We start from the raw sequence: 14,212 nt of genomic DNA, 5'->3' as shown, positions 1-14,212 counted from the left end.
CAAAGCCTCATGATACTTAACTGGCTGGAAATATTGGCTCCTAAAATCAAGTCCAGTATTTCTGCAGCTAGGAAAGCTGGGTGATTATTAGGCAACGCGGTAGACCCTGGTGTAGAGCGCGAGGTCAGGGCCTCGCACGTGGTATGGAGACAATAATGACTGGACACACACTAGCTGGAGGGTATGCCGGAAAGACCCCGAGCGGTCTTCCGCGCTTTTATTATATACCCTGGGGCGTGCCCGTCCCGAGGGTGAAGGCATGCGTGTGCGTGTATCTGATACAATGTTGTTTAGAGGCCGGGTGGCTCTCTACATCCCTCCTTCAATTTAGTTCATTTTACAGACTGCTCTTGCACTTAACTAAGGGGAAGTCCACACAAAGTCTCGGAGCCTTTGGCTGGGCCCGGGATTGGGCCGCAGGTGATATCTGTGATTGTGCCGGACAGGAGATCCAGCAGCCCCGGCCGGGGTTGCTTCGTCGTCCCGAGCTGAAGGTGTATGCTCAGATGTCTCACTTCGGGGACTGATGGGTTGACGTCCGTCTCCGCCTGGCCTGTCATGGTTAGGGTGGGACACCGGGTTTTGGTCCCCGGGTCCTACGTCGTCCTGACGGCCTGAGTCTGCATCGACTGTTTCATCAGTGTCTCTGGGAACACCATCCGGTCTCCCTATTCTTTTGAAGCAAGACACGTTGCGGGTGACTGTCTGTTGGCCGAGACGGGCAGTCACCATCGTTCCCCGAATCTTCTCAACGGTCCATCTTTCCGGTTCAAATGGGGTTCTGAATTTCCATCCTGGGTGGCGATCTTGCACCACCACGGTGTCTCCTACGTGTAGTCCAGGTTGTCTGGCATGTCTCCCCTCGCTTGCCTTCTGATTTGTGACGGTTCTCCTCAACTGGATTGCAGCACTGTCTCTCTCTTCCGGGGTCCAAGTGGAGGACGTGGGGATGTTGCCCCTCGGGGCCCTCTTGAACAGGACATGTGCGGGTGCACATTGTGTGGTACTATGTGGGGTCTGCCGGTATGCACTTAGGAATTGGTCCAAAGCAGCCTCTGGGTCTTTGCCATCGTTGACAGCAATGCGGAGTGCCCTATTGAGAGTCCGCATGAGTCTTTCCACTTCGCCATTCGCTTGCGGCCACAATGGTGTGATTCTCCGGTGTTTTATCCGCAGTCCTTCCAGATATGCTTGGAATTCTCTCCCTTGAAAAGGCGGCCCATTGTCCGATTTCACTTCTTCTGGGAGCCCCATTGTGGCAAAGATGTGGTCCAGCGCTTTCTTGACTTGCCCGAATGCTGTGGATGAGAGCAATTCCACGACAGGAAATTTAGAAAACGAGTCAACTACAACCAACGTGTGTCGGCCATCCGGGAAGCTCCTGAAGTCTATGCTCAGCTGAGTCCAAGGTGTTGTCGCCGCTTCTTTAGTGATGACTGGGGCCGGAGCTGGATCTGACCCTGTGATGGTGCATGCGTGACAGGATCGCACCATGTCGTCCACCATGCGATCCATGGCTGGAAACCATACTTTGTTGCGCAATCGGGCTTTTCGTTTTGGCTGTCCCTTGGTGGCCCGCGTGGGCTATCGTAAGTATGCGTTGCTGGAGGCTCGCGGGCACCACGATGAGATGTCCTCGCAGTATGATTCCTTCGTCTCCGATGCTCAACTCATGGCGGATCTGCCATACCTGTTGTCGGGCGTGGCTTACTTCCGGTCGAAGTCCTTGCGATCCATCCAGAAACCGAGTCCAACTTCCATTCTCAAGGGCTTTCTTGACTCGGGTCAGAGTCTCGTCGTCAGCGGTGGCCTCCCCTATCTCCGGCAGGGTGAGTGTCTCTGGGCAAGCAGCCATGGACACCATGTGGACAAACTCTTCCATGACTTGCCCATCTGCCAGCGGCATTGCTTTTCGGGTTACATCTGGGTGTCTGGATAGATAGTCTGCTGGATTGTGGGCGCCCGGCCGAAAGACCAGGGTGAAGTTGTAGCCTTGTAGCTGGACTGCCCATCGTTCAATTTGCAGGGGAGCGAGTCTGGAGGATCCTGTGAACAGTGGTAGGAGCGGCTTGTGGTCGGTTACGATGGTGAAGGGCTGGCCGCAGAGGTATAAGTGAAAATGGTGGCAGGCCCACTTGATGGCTAATGCCTCTCGCTCGATTTGAGCGTACCGCATTTTCAATGTCTGTGAGGGCCTTGCTCGCGTACGCCACGGGCTTCCACTCATCCCGGCCATATCCCTGTAGCAGGACTGCCCCAAGGCCTAGCGGGCTTGCGTCTACGACCAGTTCGGGTTTCCTGCGCGGTTGGAAGTAGGCCATCGTGGTCTTGTCCAGAAGGCTCGCCTTGATTTCCTGAAAGGCTTGGTTCGCCGCGCATGTCCATTCCTACTCCTGATCCTGTCTTGTGAGTGTTCGGAGGGGCTCGGCCAGATCTGCTAGGTTGGGTATGAATCGGCCACAGTATGTGGCCATCCCGAGGAAGCTTCTTACTTCAGAAGAGTTCCTGGGCATGCTGGCATTCTGGATAGCTTCTGCCTTTTTCGGGTCAATTCGGAGCCCTTCGCGCGTGAACCTGTAGCCAAAGAAGTCCACGGCTTCCTGATAGAATGAGCATTTCGCTCGATGTCGTCCATGGTGGGCGTGATGTGACGCTCCCTTTTCACGGCGGCGTTCGGCAGTCTCATATCGACGCACAGCCTGATGGCGCCAGGCTGTTTGGGTTTGGGGGCCACCACCAGCGGGGATACCCATGGAGTCGGTCCCGACACCTTCTCGATGACGTCTAGATCTTCGAGCCTCTTTAGCTCCTCTTCCACCTGAGGGCGGAGGTTAAATGGTACTCTTCGGTGTCGCAGCGCGACAGGACGAATGGAGGTCTCTATGTGCAGTTTGACTTTCTTGCCTTTGAGCTTCCCAAGGCCAATAAAGAGAGCTGGGAATTCTTTTAACATATTGTCGGCATGTGATTGATGGACCTGGTTGGCGAAGAAAACCAATCCTAGATCTTCCGCTGTGTTGCAGCTGAGCAATGTTCCTTTCTTTCCTTCGGTAATGTGGAATCGGGCCTCTGTAGTGTATTCTCCATTTCTGATGGTGGTGCTAATGACACCGCGCAGCGGCAGGGGTTCTGTGCCCCCATAGGTGTATATTCGGGCGTTCGACGGGGTAAGTGTGGGTCTGGGCGACATTTGGTCATACTGGTCAGAGTCCATGACATTCACTGAGGCTCCAGTGTCGATGAGTGCCCTGATTTCTGAGCCTTCCACGGATATCGTGCACATGGGGGGTGGCCTTTTCCGGGTAGAGATCCGGCTGACGTATGATATTACAAACACTTCGTCATCCTCCTCATCTTCATAATGCGGCCTTCGGTCTTGGGCATGCGTGTCAGGAGGTGGGTGTTCTGGTTCTAGTGATAGTTGTCTCACCCTTGTAGTCATTGACCGAGGCCCATATCCACCTCGTGATCTCTGTGCATTGGGCCTGTATCTTCCTCCTTGGCACACGGCGGCAAAGTGATTGAGCCTGCCACACTTCGAGCAGGTCTTTCCTTTCGCGTTGCACACGGCGGTCGCTGCGTGGTCTCCGCCGCAGTACGCACATTGAATATCCCGAGGTTGCCACTGTCGTGCTCGTCCGCCCGTTGGTCTTCTTTGTATCGCGTCAACGGTTTCCTCTTTGATGGGCGCCATTTTGGGCGCGGCCTGCGGGGCTATGGGGGACCGGAGCGCCAGCTCCATTTCGTCCGCTCTTGAGTCTGACAGTTCGTGGGAGCGAGTGAGGACAAGGATGGCGTCCAACGTGATTCCCGGTTGTCTGAGGATGAGTTTTCTGAGTAATTTTGACCTACACCCCACAATGATATGGTCTTTGATCTCCGCACGCGGGTGGACGAATGGGCAGCTGCTGGCCAGCCGGCGCAGCCTCGCGTAGTACATGTCCACTGATTCGGTCTCGGTCTGCCATGCCCGCTTAAATTTGAATTATTCATAGTCAGTGTTTACTTGGGGGTCAAAGTGGGTATTCAGCGCGGCCACCGCCGCGTCGTAGTCACCATCCTCTCCGGTGTTCGGGAGGGACTCGAAGAGGTCGTATATTTCCGGGCCTCCATAGAGGATCAAGAGCGATCTCTTCACGGTATCATCCGTTTCTCGGGTCCCTCTAAAGTACAAGTTCAGACGCCCCAGCCACGCCTTCCATCGCGGTGCCGCAGTTGCGGGGTCTGCAGTCTCACTGAAAGGTGGAATGGGGGCCACCCCAGTATGGGCATGACTGATCACGTGCGTGTCGGCGTCACGACGTTGAGGGGGGCCTGCGGGCCCTGGCACCGCGGCATTCGTGGCAGGCGCTGTGGGCGCGCCTCCCGTGGCGTTGTCGTTCATGCTGGTGACCCCTCCTTCGGTTCACTCCTTACTTGCGCTGGCCGCGCTGTTCGGTATGAGGCAGGGTTGGCACCTGCGCGGGTGTCCAGCGCACCGTGTGGGCAGTTGGTCACTCACTGATGCCCTCTGTTGAGGTTGGCGTGGCCCTGCGGCCGTCCAATTGACTTGAATTGATTCCCAGGATATGGCAGCAATTGGCTTAGCCAAGGCTTGTTTGTCAGCTCTGAGCTGGCTGTCCCAGTAGCGCAGAATACAGCGTGTGAGGGCGTAGGGCAGGGCAGGCGTTGGAGGCTCCGCATGGTCGGGCCTCGGGGCTGACGTGCAGCGTCTCCCCACTTCGCCCCTCCCCCGCCGGGGCAGCACGCCTCGTGAAGAGCGCTCGCGCCACGCGCAGATCGGAGGACGAGCCCCCAGGCAGCAGCGCTCGTAGCGCGGGGGGCCAGGCAGGGCCGCAGGGACTGCGCACTCACCAGGCAGCTCCCGCCGGCTGAACACGCTCCGTCACCGGAGGCGCGTGGGCGGGGAGCCGATGTCGAGCGAAGGCAGCAGGCCGGCGGACGAGCTCCGCGGCCGGAGATGGCACTATGCAGCCACAGCAGGCAGGAGGCAGCAGGCAAGGAACGAGCAGCTCCAGCAGGTAGCCAGGCACGCGCGGGGGCGGTACCGGCCTCGTCGCCAGTGTAGAGCGCGAGGTCAGGGCCTCGCACGTGGTATGGAGACAATAATGACTGGACACACACTAGCTGGAAGGTATGCCGGAAAGACCCCGAGCGGTCTTCCGCGCTTTTATTATATACCTCGGGGCGTGCCCGTCCCGAAGGTGAAGGCATGCGTGTGCGTGTATCTGATACAATGTTGTTTAGAGGCCGGGTGGCTCTCTACACCTGGTATCCCCACAGACTTTTAATTATGCCCATCATCTCAGCAACCGGATGGGCTTGTTTTTAAATTTTTATTTAAATTGCCACAATGTTTGCTGCATAAGTCCCATCGGTTGTTCTTGCCTAAAATCAGGCTTGTATTTTTACAGCTCTTTCCGAAGGTTTGCCTCCTGTCCTTGTGCAGAGAGCACAGCAGAAATATGGCAAATAGAGACTTCTGTTTGTTTGGCCCAAAGGATTTATGATGACCTTCCATCGTGCTTGGACTTTAAGGCTCTTTATCTTAAAACTTATGATAATATGGTGTAAAATAAACAAGTAAATAATACAGATGTTTCACTGGTAATGTCAGAAGCATTTACTTTAAAAAAAATAGAGCAAATAAAGGCAGCACATTTTTTTCAAAATATTATGGGGCATATTTACAATAAGTGGCGCATCCCTGCATATCAGCATGGATGCGCCACTTATTGTGCGCCATTCCTACGCCAACATGGTTGCGCTGCATTTACAATGCGGCGCACCATGGGGCAAAAACGGCACAGATGCGTCACCCATCTGTGCCATAAAAGTGTCGCATTGCTGGAGTTGCCTCGCCAGCACGACGCAGCTCCAGCAATGCTCAGGGGGCCCTATTATTCCAATGCTGCGTCAATCCTTACGCCTGCTTCAAGCAGACGCAGGGTTTTGATGCAGCATGGGCACCAAAATGACTGAGTGAAATCTTGTAGATTTCACTCAGCCACTTTCAGGAGGCGTTCCTGCACCGGAACGCCTCCCCCTGCGCAGGAACGCCTCCTTCTGGCGCAGAGCTTTACAACGTGACGCATCTCCCAGATGCAGCACGTTGTAAATACCCCTTACCTTGGCGCATCTTTTGCGCCACCGCTGCGTCACAAAAGTGATGCAACGGTTGCGCAAAAGCGGCGCAAGGGGCTTGCAAATATGCCCCTAAGTCTCTATATGTTACCAATGTGGTTGAAAAACATGTGTTTGATAATTAAACAATGTTCCACAGCTTAGAGAGTGGTAAACAAATAATCTTGGGTGGTCATGCAGGAATCGGTGTACCTATGGATCTACTCCAAACAGGGTGCAAACCCTCACCCAGACATGGTGGCATGCTTTATTATTGGGCTACTCTTAGAAAATAACATGTTCTTCTGTCTAGCGTCGGGTCTCCTTCAACACTTGAAAGGTTGGATGAGTGGGAGCATAAAAATAGATCTGGGAGGACACTCAACTGTTACTTATTGTGTGGGAAATATAGATTTATACTTTTATTGTTACTTCCATATCTCAGAGCTAAAAACAAGAGGGTTATTGAGGAAGCATCATGTCTTGTGCTATCTGACACGTTTCTGCCTCCTACAAAACCTAACTGGTCTGGGTCAGGTTTCATGACTATGACTCCTTGGTCCCTTTCCTAGTTCCTACACTGTAGCTGCTGTGGGTCCCCTGGAAAGAGAAGAGTTGTCTTTATAATGCACTTCACTATCAAACAATTAGAAAGTGAAATTAATGTGTAACATTTCCAACAATGTTATGCAAAAACAATCAAAGTATATATTTTTCAGACGCAGCGGGGTCTGTGCATCACCTACCTTAAGTTTGTATGTCTCAATATGCCACAGCAAAGAGTGCCCAATGTAATCAGGATCCCCACACCTAAAGATCCACTGATGTTGTGCTCCTAACGATGAACCCCCACCTCATAGCAGGCAACTCCCTGCAGTGTGCATTGAAGCAAGTAAGTTTTGCATGGAGTGCTATACAAACCAATACCCTTAATCAAGACGCCATAGCAGTTTGCTCTGGGCTTGAGATAATGAACTGCTCTTCTAGAACTTTTAGATAAAAGTTGGACCACTGCATGGGGGTATAGAAGTACACAAAGTGGATTGGCACAAGGGATGCTAAATGGTGCCTCCTTTGCCAGCGCCTTCTTGCCCTGTGATAATATTAATACCACACACTGATATCCCTGCTTTAGAGCCACCTGGGGACTTCAGTCGGCCTGATAGCGAGTAATGCTGAATTTCATGAGGAAATTTGCAGAGGCGCGGAATCATTGATACCTGGCGGATTTTTCTCATGGAATTCCTGCAATTACGAGTTATTCTCTACGGTGAGTAACTGCGTAGGCCAGTTTTTACCAGGCAGAATTCCATACAGTATTCCCAGTTCTGTGATGATTAACGCTCACACTTACCGCCTGTGGTAAATAAGAGCTGGGGGGCTTCTGTGGGGGGTGAGGGAAGGGTCTTGTCAAGGGTTGGGAAGGGAAGGGGGGTCGGTGGCCTGCCAGGTGCTATGGGTGCGTCAGACAGGGGCTGAACAATAGGCTGGGTCCTTCTCTCACATCTATTTACAGGCCTGAGTTTCCAGGCGGTAAAATCGAGTCTGGTGTTCCCGCACCCAGTAAGTCCAGGTGAGCAAGCGTGGCTCTAGGCTCATGGCGGCCCTGGGCAGAGAGCGTAGGTAGAGGGCCCCGGGAGAGGGGGTCCGGGCAGGGCGGATTGCGGAGGCCAGTGAAGAGGGGGGGATCAGGGTGTTTGGAAGTGGAATAGAGCTGGTGGCCGCCAAATCCCTGCCAGGGGCCGCCACGCAAATATGTATCCATCCTCAGAGGATTATTATATTATGGATATATATTGGCATGGTGGCCCCCTGGGGTTTGGTGGCCCTGTGCAGGTGCACAGCTTGCACATGCCTAAGGCCGCCCCTGCCAGGTGAGGGGCCACCAACCCACATGGGAATGGATAGAGTGGAATTCCATTTGGCGGGTGTTTAGCTGGTGACTCATGGACTCTTTTGGGGATCCTTCTGCCAATATTTATGGCGGCGAGGAGGTCACGGGAGATGAACCCTAAACTCCGAACTCTTCACTGCCAGGAGATAATTTTCTTCGGCTTTCTATTGTATGGTCCCGGTGGCACAGCATAAGGTTGCCTGTGCTGTTGCTACATCACGCGCCTAGAAAGGGGTGGTTGGTGCGGAAAAACGGCATGTCAGAAAGAAAACAAGGGAGCAATTAAAATATAATTTCCCAACAACCAAGTGCTGTTTAAATCTGGCCAGGCTTAGGGGGATACTGTGACTGACTCTTCCCCAACCCAAAATATAGGCTTTTCGTAACCAACCAAAAATATAGGGGGTCATTATGATGACGGGCGGACTTTGTCCGCCCGTCACCATAGTGGGAAACGGGACCGCCCGCCATAAGGGCGGGGGTCCCGTGGGGGAAATTAGGATGTGCCCGCCACAGTGGCGGGCACATCCTGTAGTTTTAGCATTGTGGCGGGCGGTGCACTCTGCACCGCCCGCCACAATGTTAAAAATGCTTTTTTGCATTTGCAAATGCAAAGCGGCAGGCACCGCGCAGTGCCTGCCGCTTTGCATATGCAAATGTGGGGGGGTACCATAGGTACCCCCCATGTGCCCCCCGACAGTGGCGGCAACCTGGGGGCCCTGCAGGGGGCCCCCGCAGCAATCCCCGCCTGCCTTTCCTTGGCGGCATTGCCGCCGCGGAAAAGCAGCTGCAGACAGGCACCGTAATATGGATGGCGGTGTCTGATAGACACCGCCACCATATGGTTCCATTACCGCCCCGGCCGCCATGCGACCGGGGCGGAAAAGCGGCGGACGGTGTTTTCGTCCGCCGCGGTCCCCCCGTCATCCTAATATGGCGGGGGGGAATTGGAATGCGGATGTCGAGCGGATTGCCCCCGCCAGGGTGGTGGTGGCCACCGCCACCCTGGCGGGGGCAATCCGCCCGACATCCTAATGGACCCCATAGGCTTTTCGTAACCAACCCAAAATATAGGCTTTTCGTAACCAACCCAAAATATAGGCTTTGCGTAACCAACCCAAAATATAGGCTTTTCGTAAAGCACTTGTCTATCAGGAAACATGGCGAATTCCTTAAATCACAATGTACCTCAGATAATGAGAAGCCATTTTGTTTTACCATCTGGCATAAGAGGTATTCTAACATGAGCTCGTGCTGAAACTTCTAACTGCCGGAAATGAGAAGGTTCTAGAAGCCAGGAGAAAGCGGAAGCCCGATCTGAGTGGCCTAAATGATGCGCTGCTACTGACATTGCCAATGTATTGGATTTAGGGTGACCAGAATTTCAAAGCCAAAAACCGGAACAGTTTCACAAAAATAGAAGAAGGACTACCATTTTACTTCACGTGAGTGCACAGAATGACAGCGTTCCTCAGCAGAGAATTAGAGAACAGGCAGTTAGAACATATATAAAATGCAATTTTGAAACCCAGTAAATTGCCTGTTAATTAAACTGCTTTCCTGAAACAACTGCTAACTATCCCTGCTTTGTAAAACATATAAAAGCACCTCCCGCTGTTTTCAGTCGACCCTCTCTACAAACAGGGACATGAGCAAAATTTCCTGAAATCTGCCTGGACAGCAGGTGAAAAATCAGGACCGCCCTGGCAAATCCGGGAAGCTTGGTCACTGTAATTGGATTGCTTACCATGGCACTCTGCAGGGGGCGTTGATAGCCCGTTGGACGGTAGTGGACCCTGTCACGCTTCTCGGTATGAATGTCCCCCAGAAACAGCTCTGCCACCAGCGTGTCCTGCTTCTGGTGGTATTGCTTCTCCAGCCGGACCAGGCTGAGCTCGTGCATGGAGAAGCCTAGGGCAGCCGTGCAGTCCCGCTCCGCCTTGGCGCTGAGGAGCTCATAAAGTGTCCCTGGGGTCCAGGGCCTGCCAACGGGCACCGCCCCGGCACAAGTCTCATTTAGTAAAGCCGCAACCTCTTTCATCGCCCTCTGGCTGTGGAAGACGATGCCCACTTTCTGCAGGTGGTAGTCCGCCTCCGTCGCCCCTCTTGTGATCCAGGAGGCCTGGCGCAAGCGGATCTTGCCCTTGATCACCAATGAGTAGGACGGATCCCGACAGCGCCGGTCTGTGTAGTAGAACTGATAGGCCTTAAAGAAGCGATTGGGGTAAAAAGTGTAAAATCTGGTAAGGAACTCCGGTCCAGGGCGGACTTCACACCTGCAACAGAGAAGAAAGAGAGACCAATGAACACCCCCTTCAGGGCGGTTAGTTTACTGATACCTTTTTCAGTGTGTAATTCCTTAAAAATGAATTATGTTCCAGTCTGTCAATAAACAATTAACCCCTCCCATGCTCATGACGAGCTGAGCTCGTCATGAGCCACGGCGCTCCGGTGCTCATGACGAGCTCAGCTCGTCATGAGCCGTGGAACCCTCGCATGCAGGGAGAATTCCCCTGCTGTGCGAGCGTTCCACGGCAGGTAATGCACCTGGGACGAGCTGAGCTCGTCATGAGCACAGGAGCGCCGTGCCTCATGACGAGCTCGTCATCAGCGTGCGGGCGCTGTGCGCGCCCCCCATTGCCCCCAGCGCTGCGGGGGAATAACCCCCGCAGCGAAGGGGTTAATCAAACATTCAGGGAGTAGAGACATTTTAGATAAAAAGTGAGTCTGAGATGGGGTGGTGGTGCTTTAAAAGGTATACTCTCAGTTTGCTTTTTACCAATTAGCCTTTATTCAACACTTTTGTTTATTGGCATTTCCAGAATTACAACAAAGCAATACCGTATAAACACCGAGTCATTTTCCAATGATTACAGTTATTAGAAATGCAGTACTAAATAAGCAATGAATCAGTTACTTAGATTTATAATTATTAGCCCACACTGTACCAGTAGGAGCAAACAAATACCTGCCTAAGAATGGGGTTCTGTTCTCCCTTTCATGAGCACTAAATGCCATAAGATAATAATAATTATACACATTTAACCCCTTGAGTGCAGCGCAAATTCCACCGCAGTGCTTTTTTTTTTTCGTCCTCATACATGCCACCAGTAGATATTAACTCTAGATGAGCTTACTCCAGGCCACTGACACTAAGCAACCTTTTCTGCCCTTGTGTTTTGGAGAGCCGTTAGAGTTTGCCCAGAGGTAGGTCAATTCCAATCCAACTCCCATTTCCGATGTTACTTGCCACTTTGGGAGGATCGGACCATTTAACCTCTAGCATAATCATTGGACTTATGGATATCATTTCTCACACCATATATTTAGTACAGACCAAAGTTTTATTGAATTTGCCCCACCACACAACAAGTCTAAGCGGCTTACTGCCATAATATTACTTAAACAATCTACAAACTTTGGAGGACTTTCAGATTTCCACTCCTTGCAGATCTCCCTCCTAGCAATAACGACTACGTAAAAAATAAACTGTGTAATATAGCTTTTTATGTTCTAATCATGTGAGAGACCAAATAAAACTAATCTAGGGCTATAAATTATTGGTATTGATAGCACTTCTTCAAGAAACCCACACACCTGCCTCCAATACTTAACTAGTTCTGAACATTCCACAAACATATGACCATCGTCCGCTGCTGGAGATTTACATCTTGGACATAGGTATTCTTCCGTTGCAATTTTAGAAAGTTTTGCAGGTGTCCAATACGCCCTGTATGACGTAATAAGATGATTTCTTCGCAAGTTTGAAGGTTTTATGATTTTTTGAGACAGGGTAAAGGAGTACATCCATACTTTTAACAGATCTCCTTCAATCTGTACTGTGGAGTTATCCCATAACTTAATAATTTCCGCTTCTTGGTTATCTCTGGTTCCCAATAGGGTCCTATACCACAATGCAACCTCTCTCTTCCACCCCTTCTCTCTACTGATTGGTTCGAAAATAGAACTCTCCTCCTCACTAGACCAGTTCTGATTTCCCCACCAAGCAGATAACTGATAGAATTTACATCTAGTCATAGTTCCTCCTATTAGATTTGATAGGGATTCCCAACTCAGTAAAGTGGAATTAATACTTAAATCCCCCCATTTAGTGAAACCTGCTGTTTTCAACGGAAGGGCAAGTTGATCCTGTAAGCATTCCGGGGTGCCAGGAGAATCCCATATTGGGGCGTGAGAATGATAATATGGGATATCTAGAATTTTGCGTATTGATTGCCAGTTGTCTAAGGCTGCCCGTAAAAGCTTCCAACGAATTTTCTTAAAAAACTTCTGATCTCCAAATGTATAAAGAAAGAAGTCTGGGCCATATATTAGGTCTGATGTCATTGCCCGAAAAAGTTTACCGTGCGATGAAGAGTCCAATTTATTAGCTAAGAGTCCGAAATTTTTAAACTGAAAAGCATAACAATAGAAAAGTAAATCCGGAAGTGCCGACCCCCCCAGTTTCAACCCCCTCCTCAATTTCTTCCAGGCTATTCTCTGGGATTTTGTGGCCCATATAAACGAGCCAATCCCCCCTTGCAAGTTAGAAATGTCTTTTTTGTCAAATTTTAAGGGGATAGAGTTAAATAAGAAGGAGACCTTTGGCAATATAATCATTTTAATTAGGTTAACTCTACCATAAATGTTGAGAGGCAAAGTATTCCATCTAATCAAAAGCTTCCTAATTTCCTTAATAACCATTGACCAACTAGTTTTGGGGATTTCTTCCAAATTATGTGTAAAATAAATCCCTAAGTATCTAATTTTTAATTTTGCTTCTGGGATTTGGACTGGGTTATTCCAACTCATTATATCTGTTTTGTCTTTATTTATACTATATCCCGAGACTGATCCAAAATTTTCAGCCAATTCATATAGCCTTGGGATAGCCTCCGTGGGATTAGATGTGTAAAGAAGGAGGTCATCTGCATAAAGGGCAGTCTTAAGCGTCAGATCTCCCATTACGAATGGTTTGATCATTGGATCCTGTCTCAGGGAGCAGACAAAGGGCTCAAAATAAATATCAAAAAGAAGAGGGGACAGGGGCAACCCTGCCTTGTTCCCCTGGAGATGTTAAGCCATTCAGACAAGCTACCATTAACTAAAACTTTGGCCCGGGGGCTCCTATATAAAGTTTCAATCCCTTTAATGAATATATCTGGGAATCCGAATTTTGTCATAGTCTTCCATAGGAATTGCCAGTTAACTTGGTCGAATGCCTTTGCGGCGTCAATGGCCACTATGGTAAGTGGCATCTTCTTTTCAATTGCTGTATCTACTGCACCAATTACTTGGAATGTCAGTTCATTCAATTGACGGCAAGGAATAAACCCCCTCTGGTCAGGGTGAATAATAGACTTGATAATTTTGGCCAACCTAGATGCTAGAATACCGGAATAGATTTTTGAGTCTGAATTTAAAAGGGAGATGGGTCGGTAAGATTCTATTTTTTTGGGGTCTTTGTTTGGTTTAGCTATAAGGGAAATTGTGGCCTCTGACCACGAAGCTGGCATACATTCCCCCTGTAAAAATATTTTATTAAAGAGTCTCAGTAGTGTAGCTATCACTTCTTCTAAGTTGTCTTTGTAGACTTCTGATGGCAGTCCATCAGGGCCGGGGGCCTTATTTCTAGCCATTTTTTTCAACTGAGACCTTACTTCTCCCTCGGTGATCTCAGTGGCTAAAAAAGTTCTATCTGAATAACTCAACTGAGAGAGGTCTCTCAAAGCCCACCAAGTTTCTAACTCTTCCAGCCCTTGTGTATTCTTTTCCTGATAAAGTTCCTCCATAAAGCCTCTAGCCTCTTCCTTTAACTCTCTGTCTTCTGTTAAAGGCAGCCCCGTGATTCGCTGTTTTAAAAAGCTGATGTTATTTCTGCTATGTTCTGACCTTGCCTTCCAAGCTAACATTGAGCCACACTTCTCTCCGTATTCAAAATTGCGGAGCTTACTTACTTCCCATCTGTCCTTGATTATCTTGTCCGCTCGAGCTTTGTATCTTGTCTGTAGATCTAGTATTTCTTTCTCAAGACCCTGTATACTGTTTCTATCATTTAGCGCCGCCTGCTGCAATTGAAGTTCCTTTGTTTTAATTAAGTCCAACTCCTGGGTGTCTTTTTCTTTCTTAAGTTTCCTATTTAGAGCCATTTGAGAACTAAAGATCCCCCTTAGATATGACTTGAGTGTGTCCCAT

At 50.2% G+C, this 14,212-nt stretch overlaps 1 protein-coding gene across 1 annotated transcript in view; it reads right to left on the bottom strand.

Moving 5' to 3' along the window:
* The window catches only part of APCDD1L (APC down-regulated 1 like), a 189,690-nt gene that overhangs the window by 18,666 nt on the left and 156,812 nt on the right, over positions 1-14,212 (bottom strand). Inside the window, exon 3 of the mRNA XM_078650452.1 lies at positions 9,765-10,293. Within this exon, the coding sequence (XP_078506578.1) occupies positions 9,765-10,293 (529 nt within the window). The remainder of the gene's footprint in view (positions 1-9,764; positions 10,294-14,212) is intronic.

Source organism: Lissotriton helveticus, chromosome 7 (assembly GCF_964261635.1).
Source record: "Lissotriton helveticus chromosome 7, aLisHel1.1, whole genome shotgun sequence".
Taxonomy (NCBI): domain Eukaryota; kingdom Metazoa; phylum Chordata; class Amphibia; order Caudata; family Salamandridae; genus Lissotriton; species Lissotriton helveticus.
This window is presented reverse-complemented; position numbering and strand designations above follow the sequence as displayed.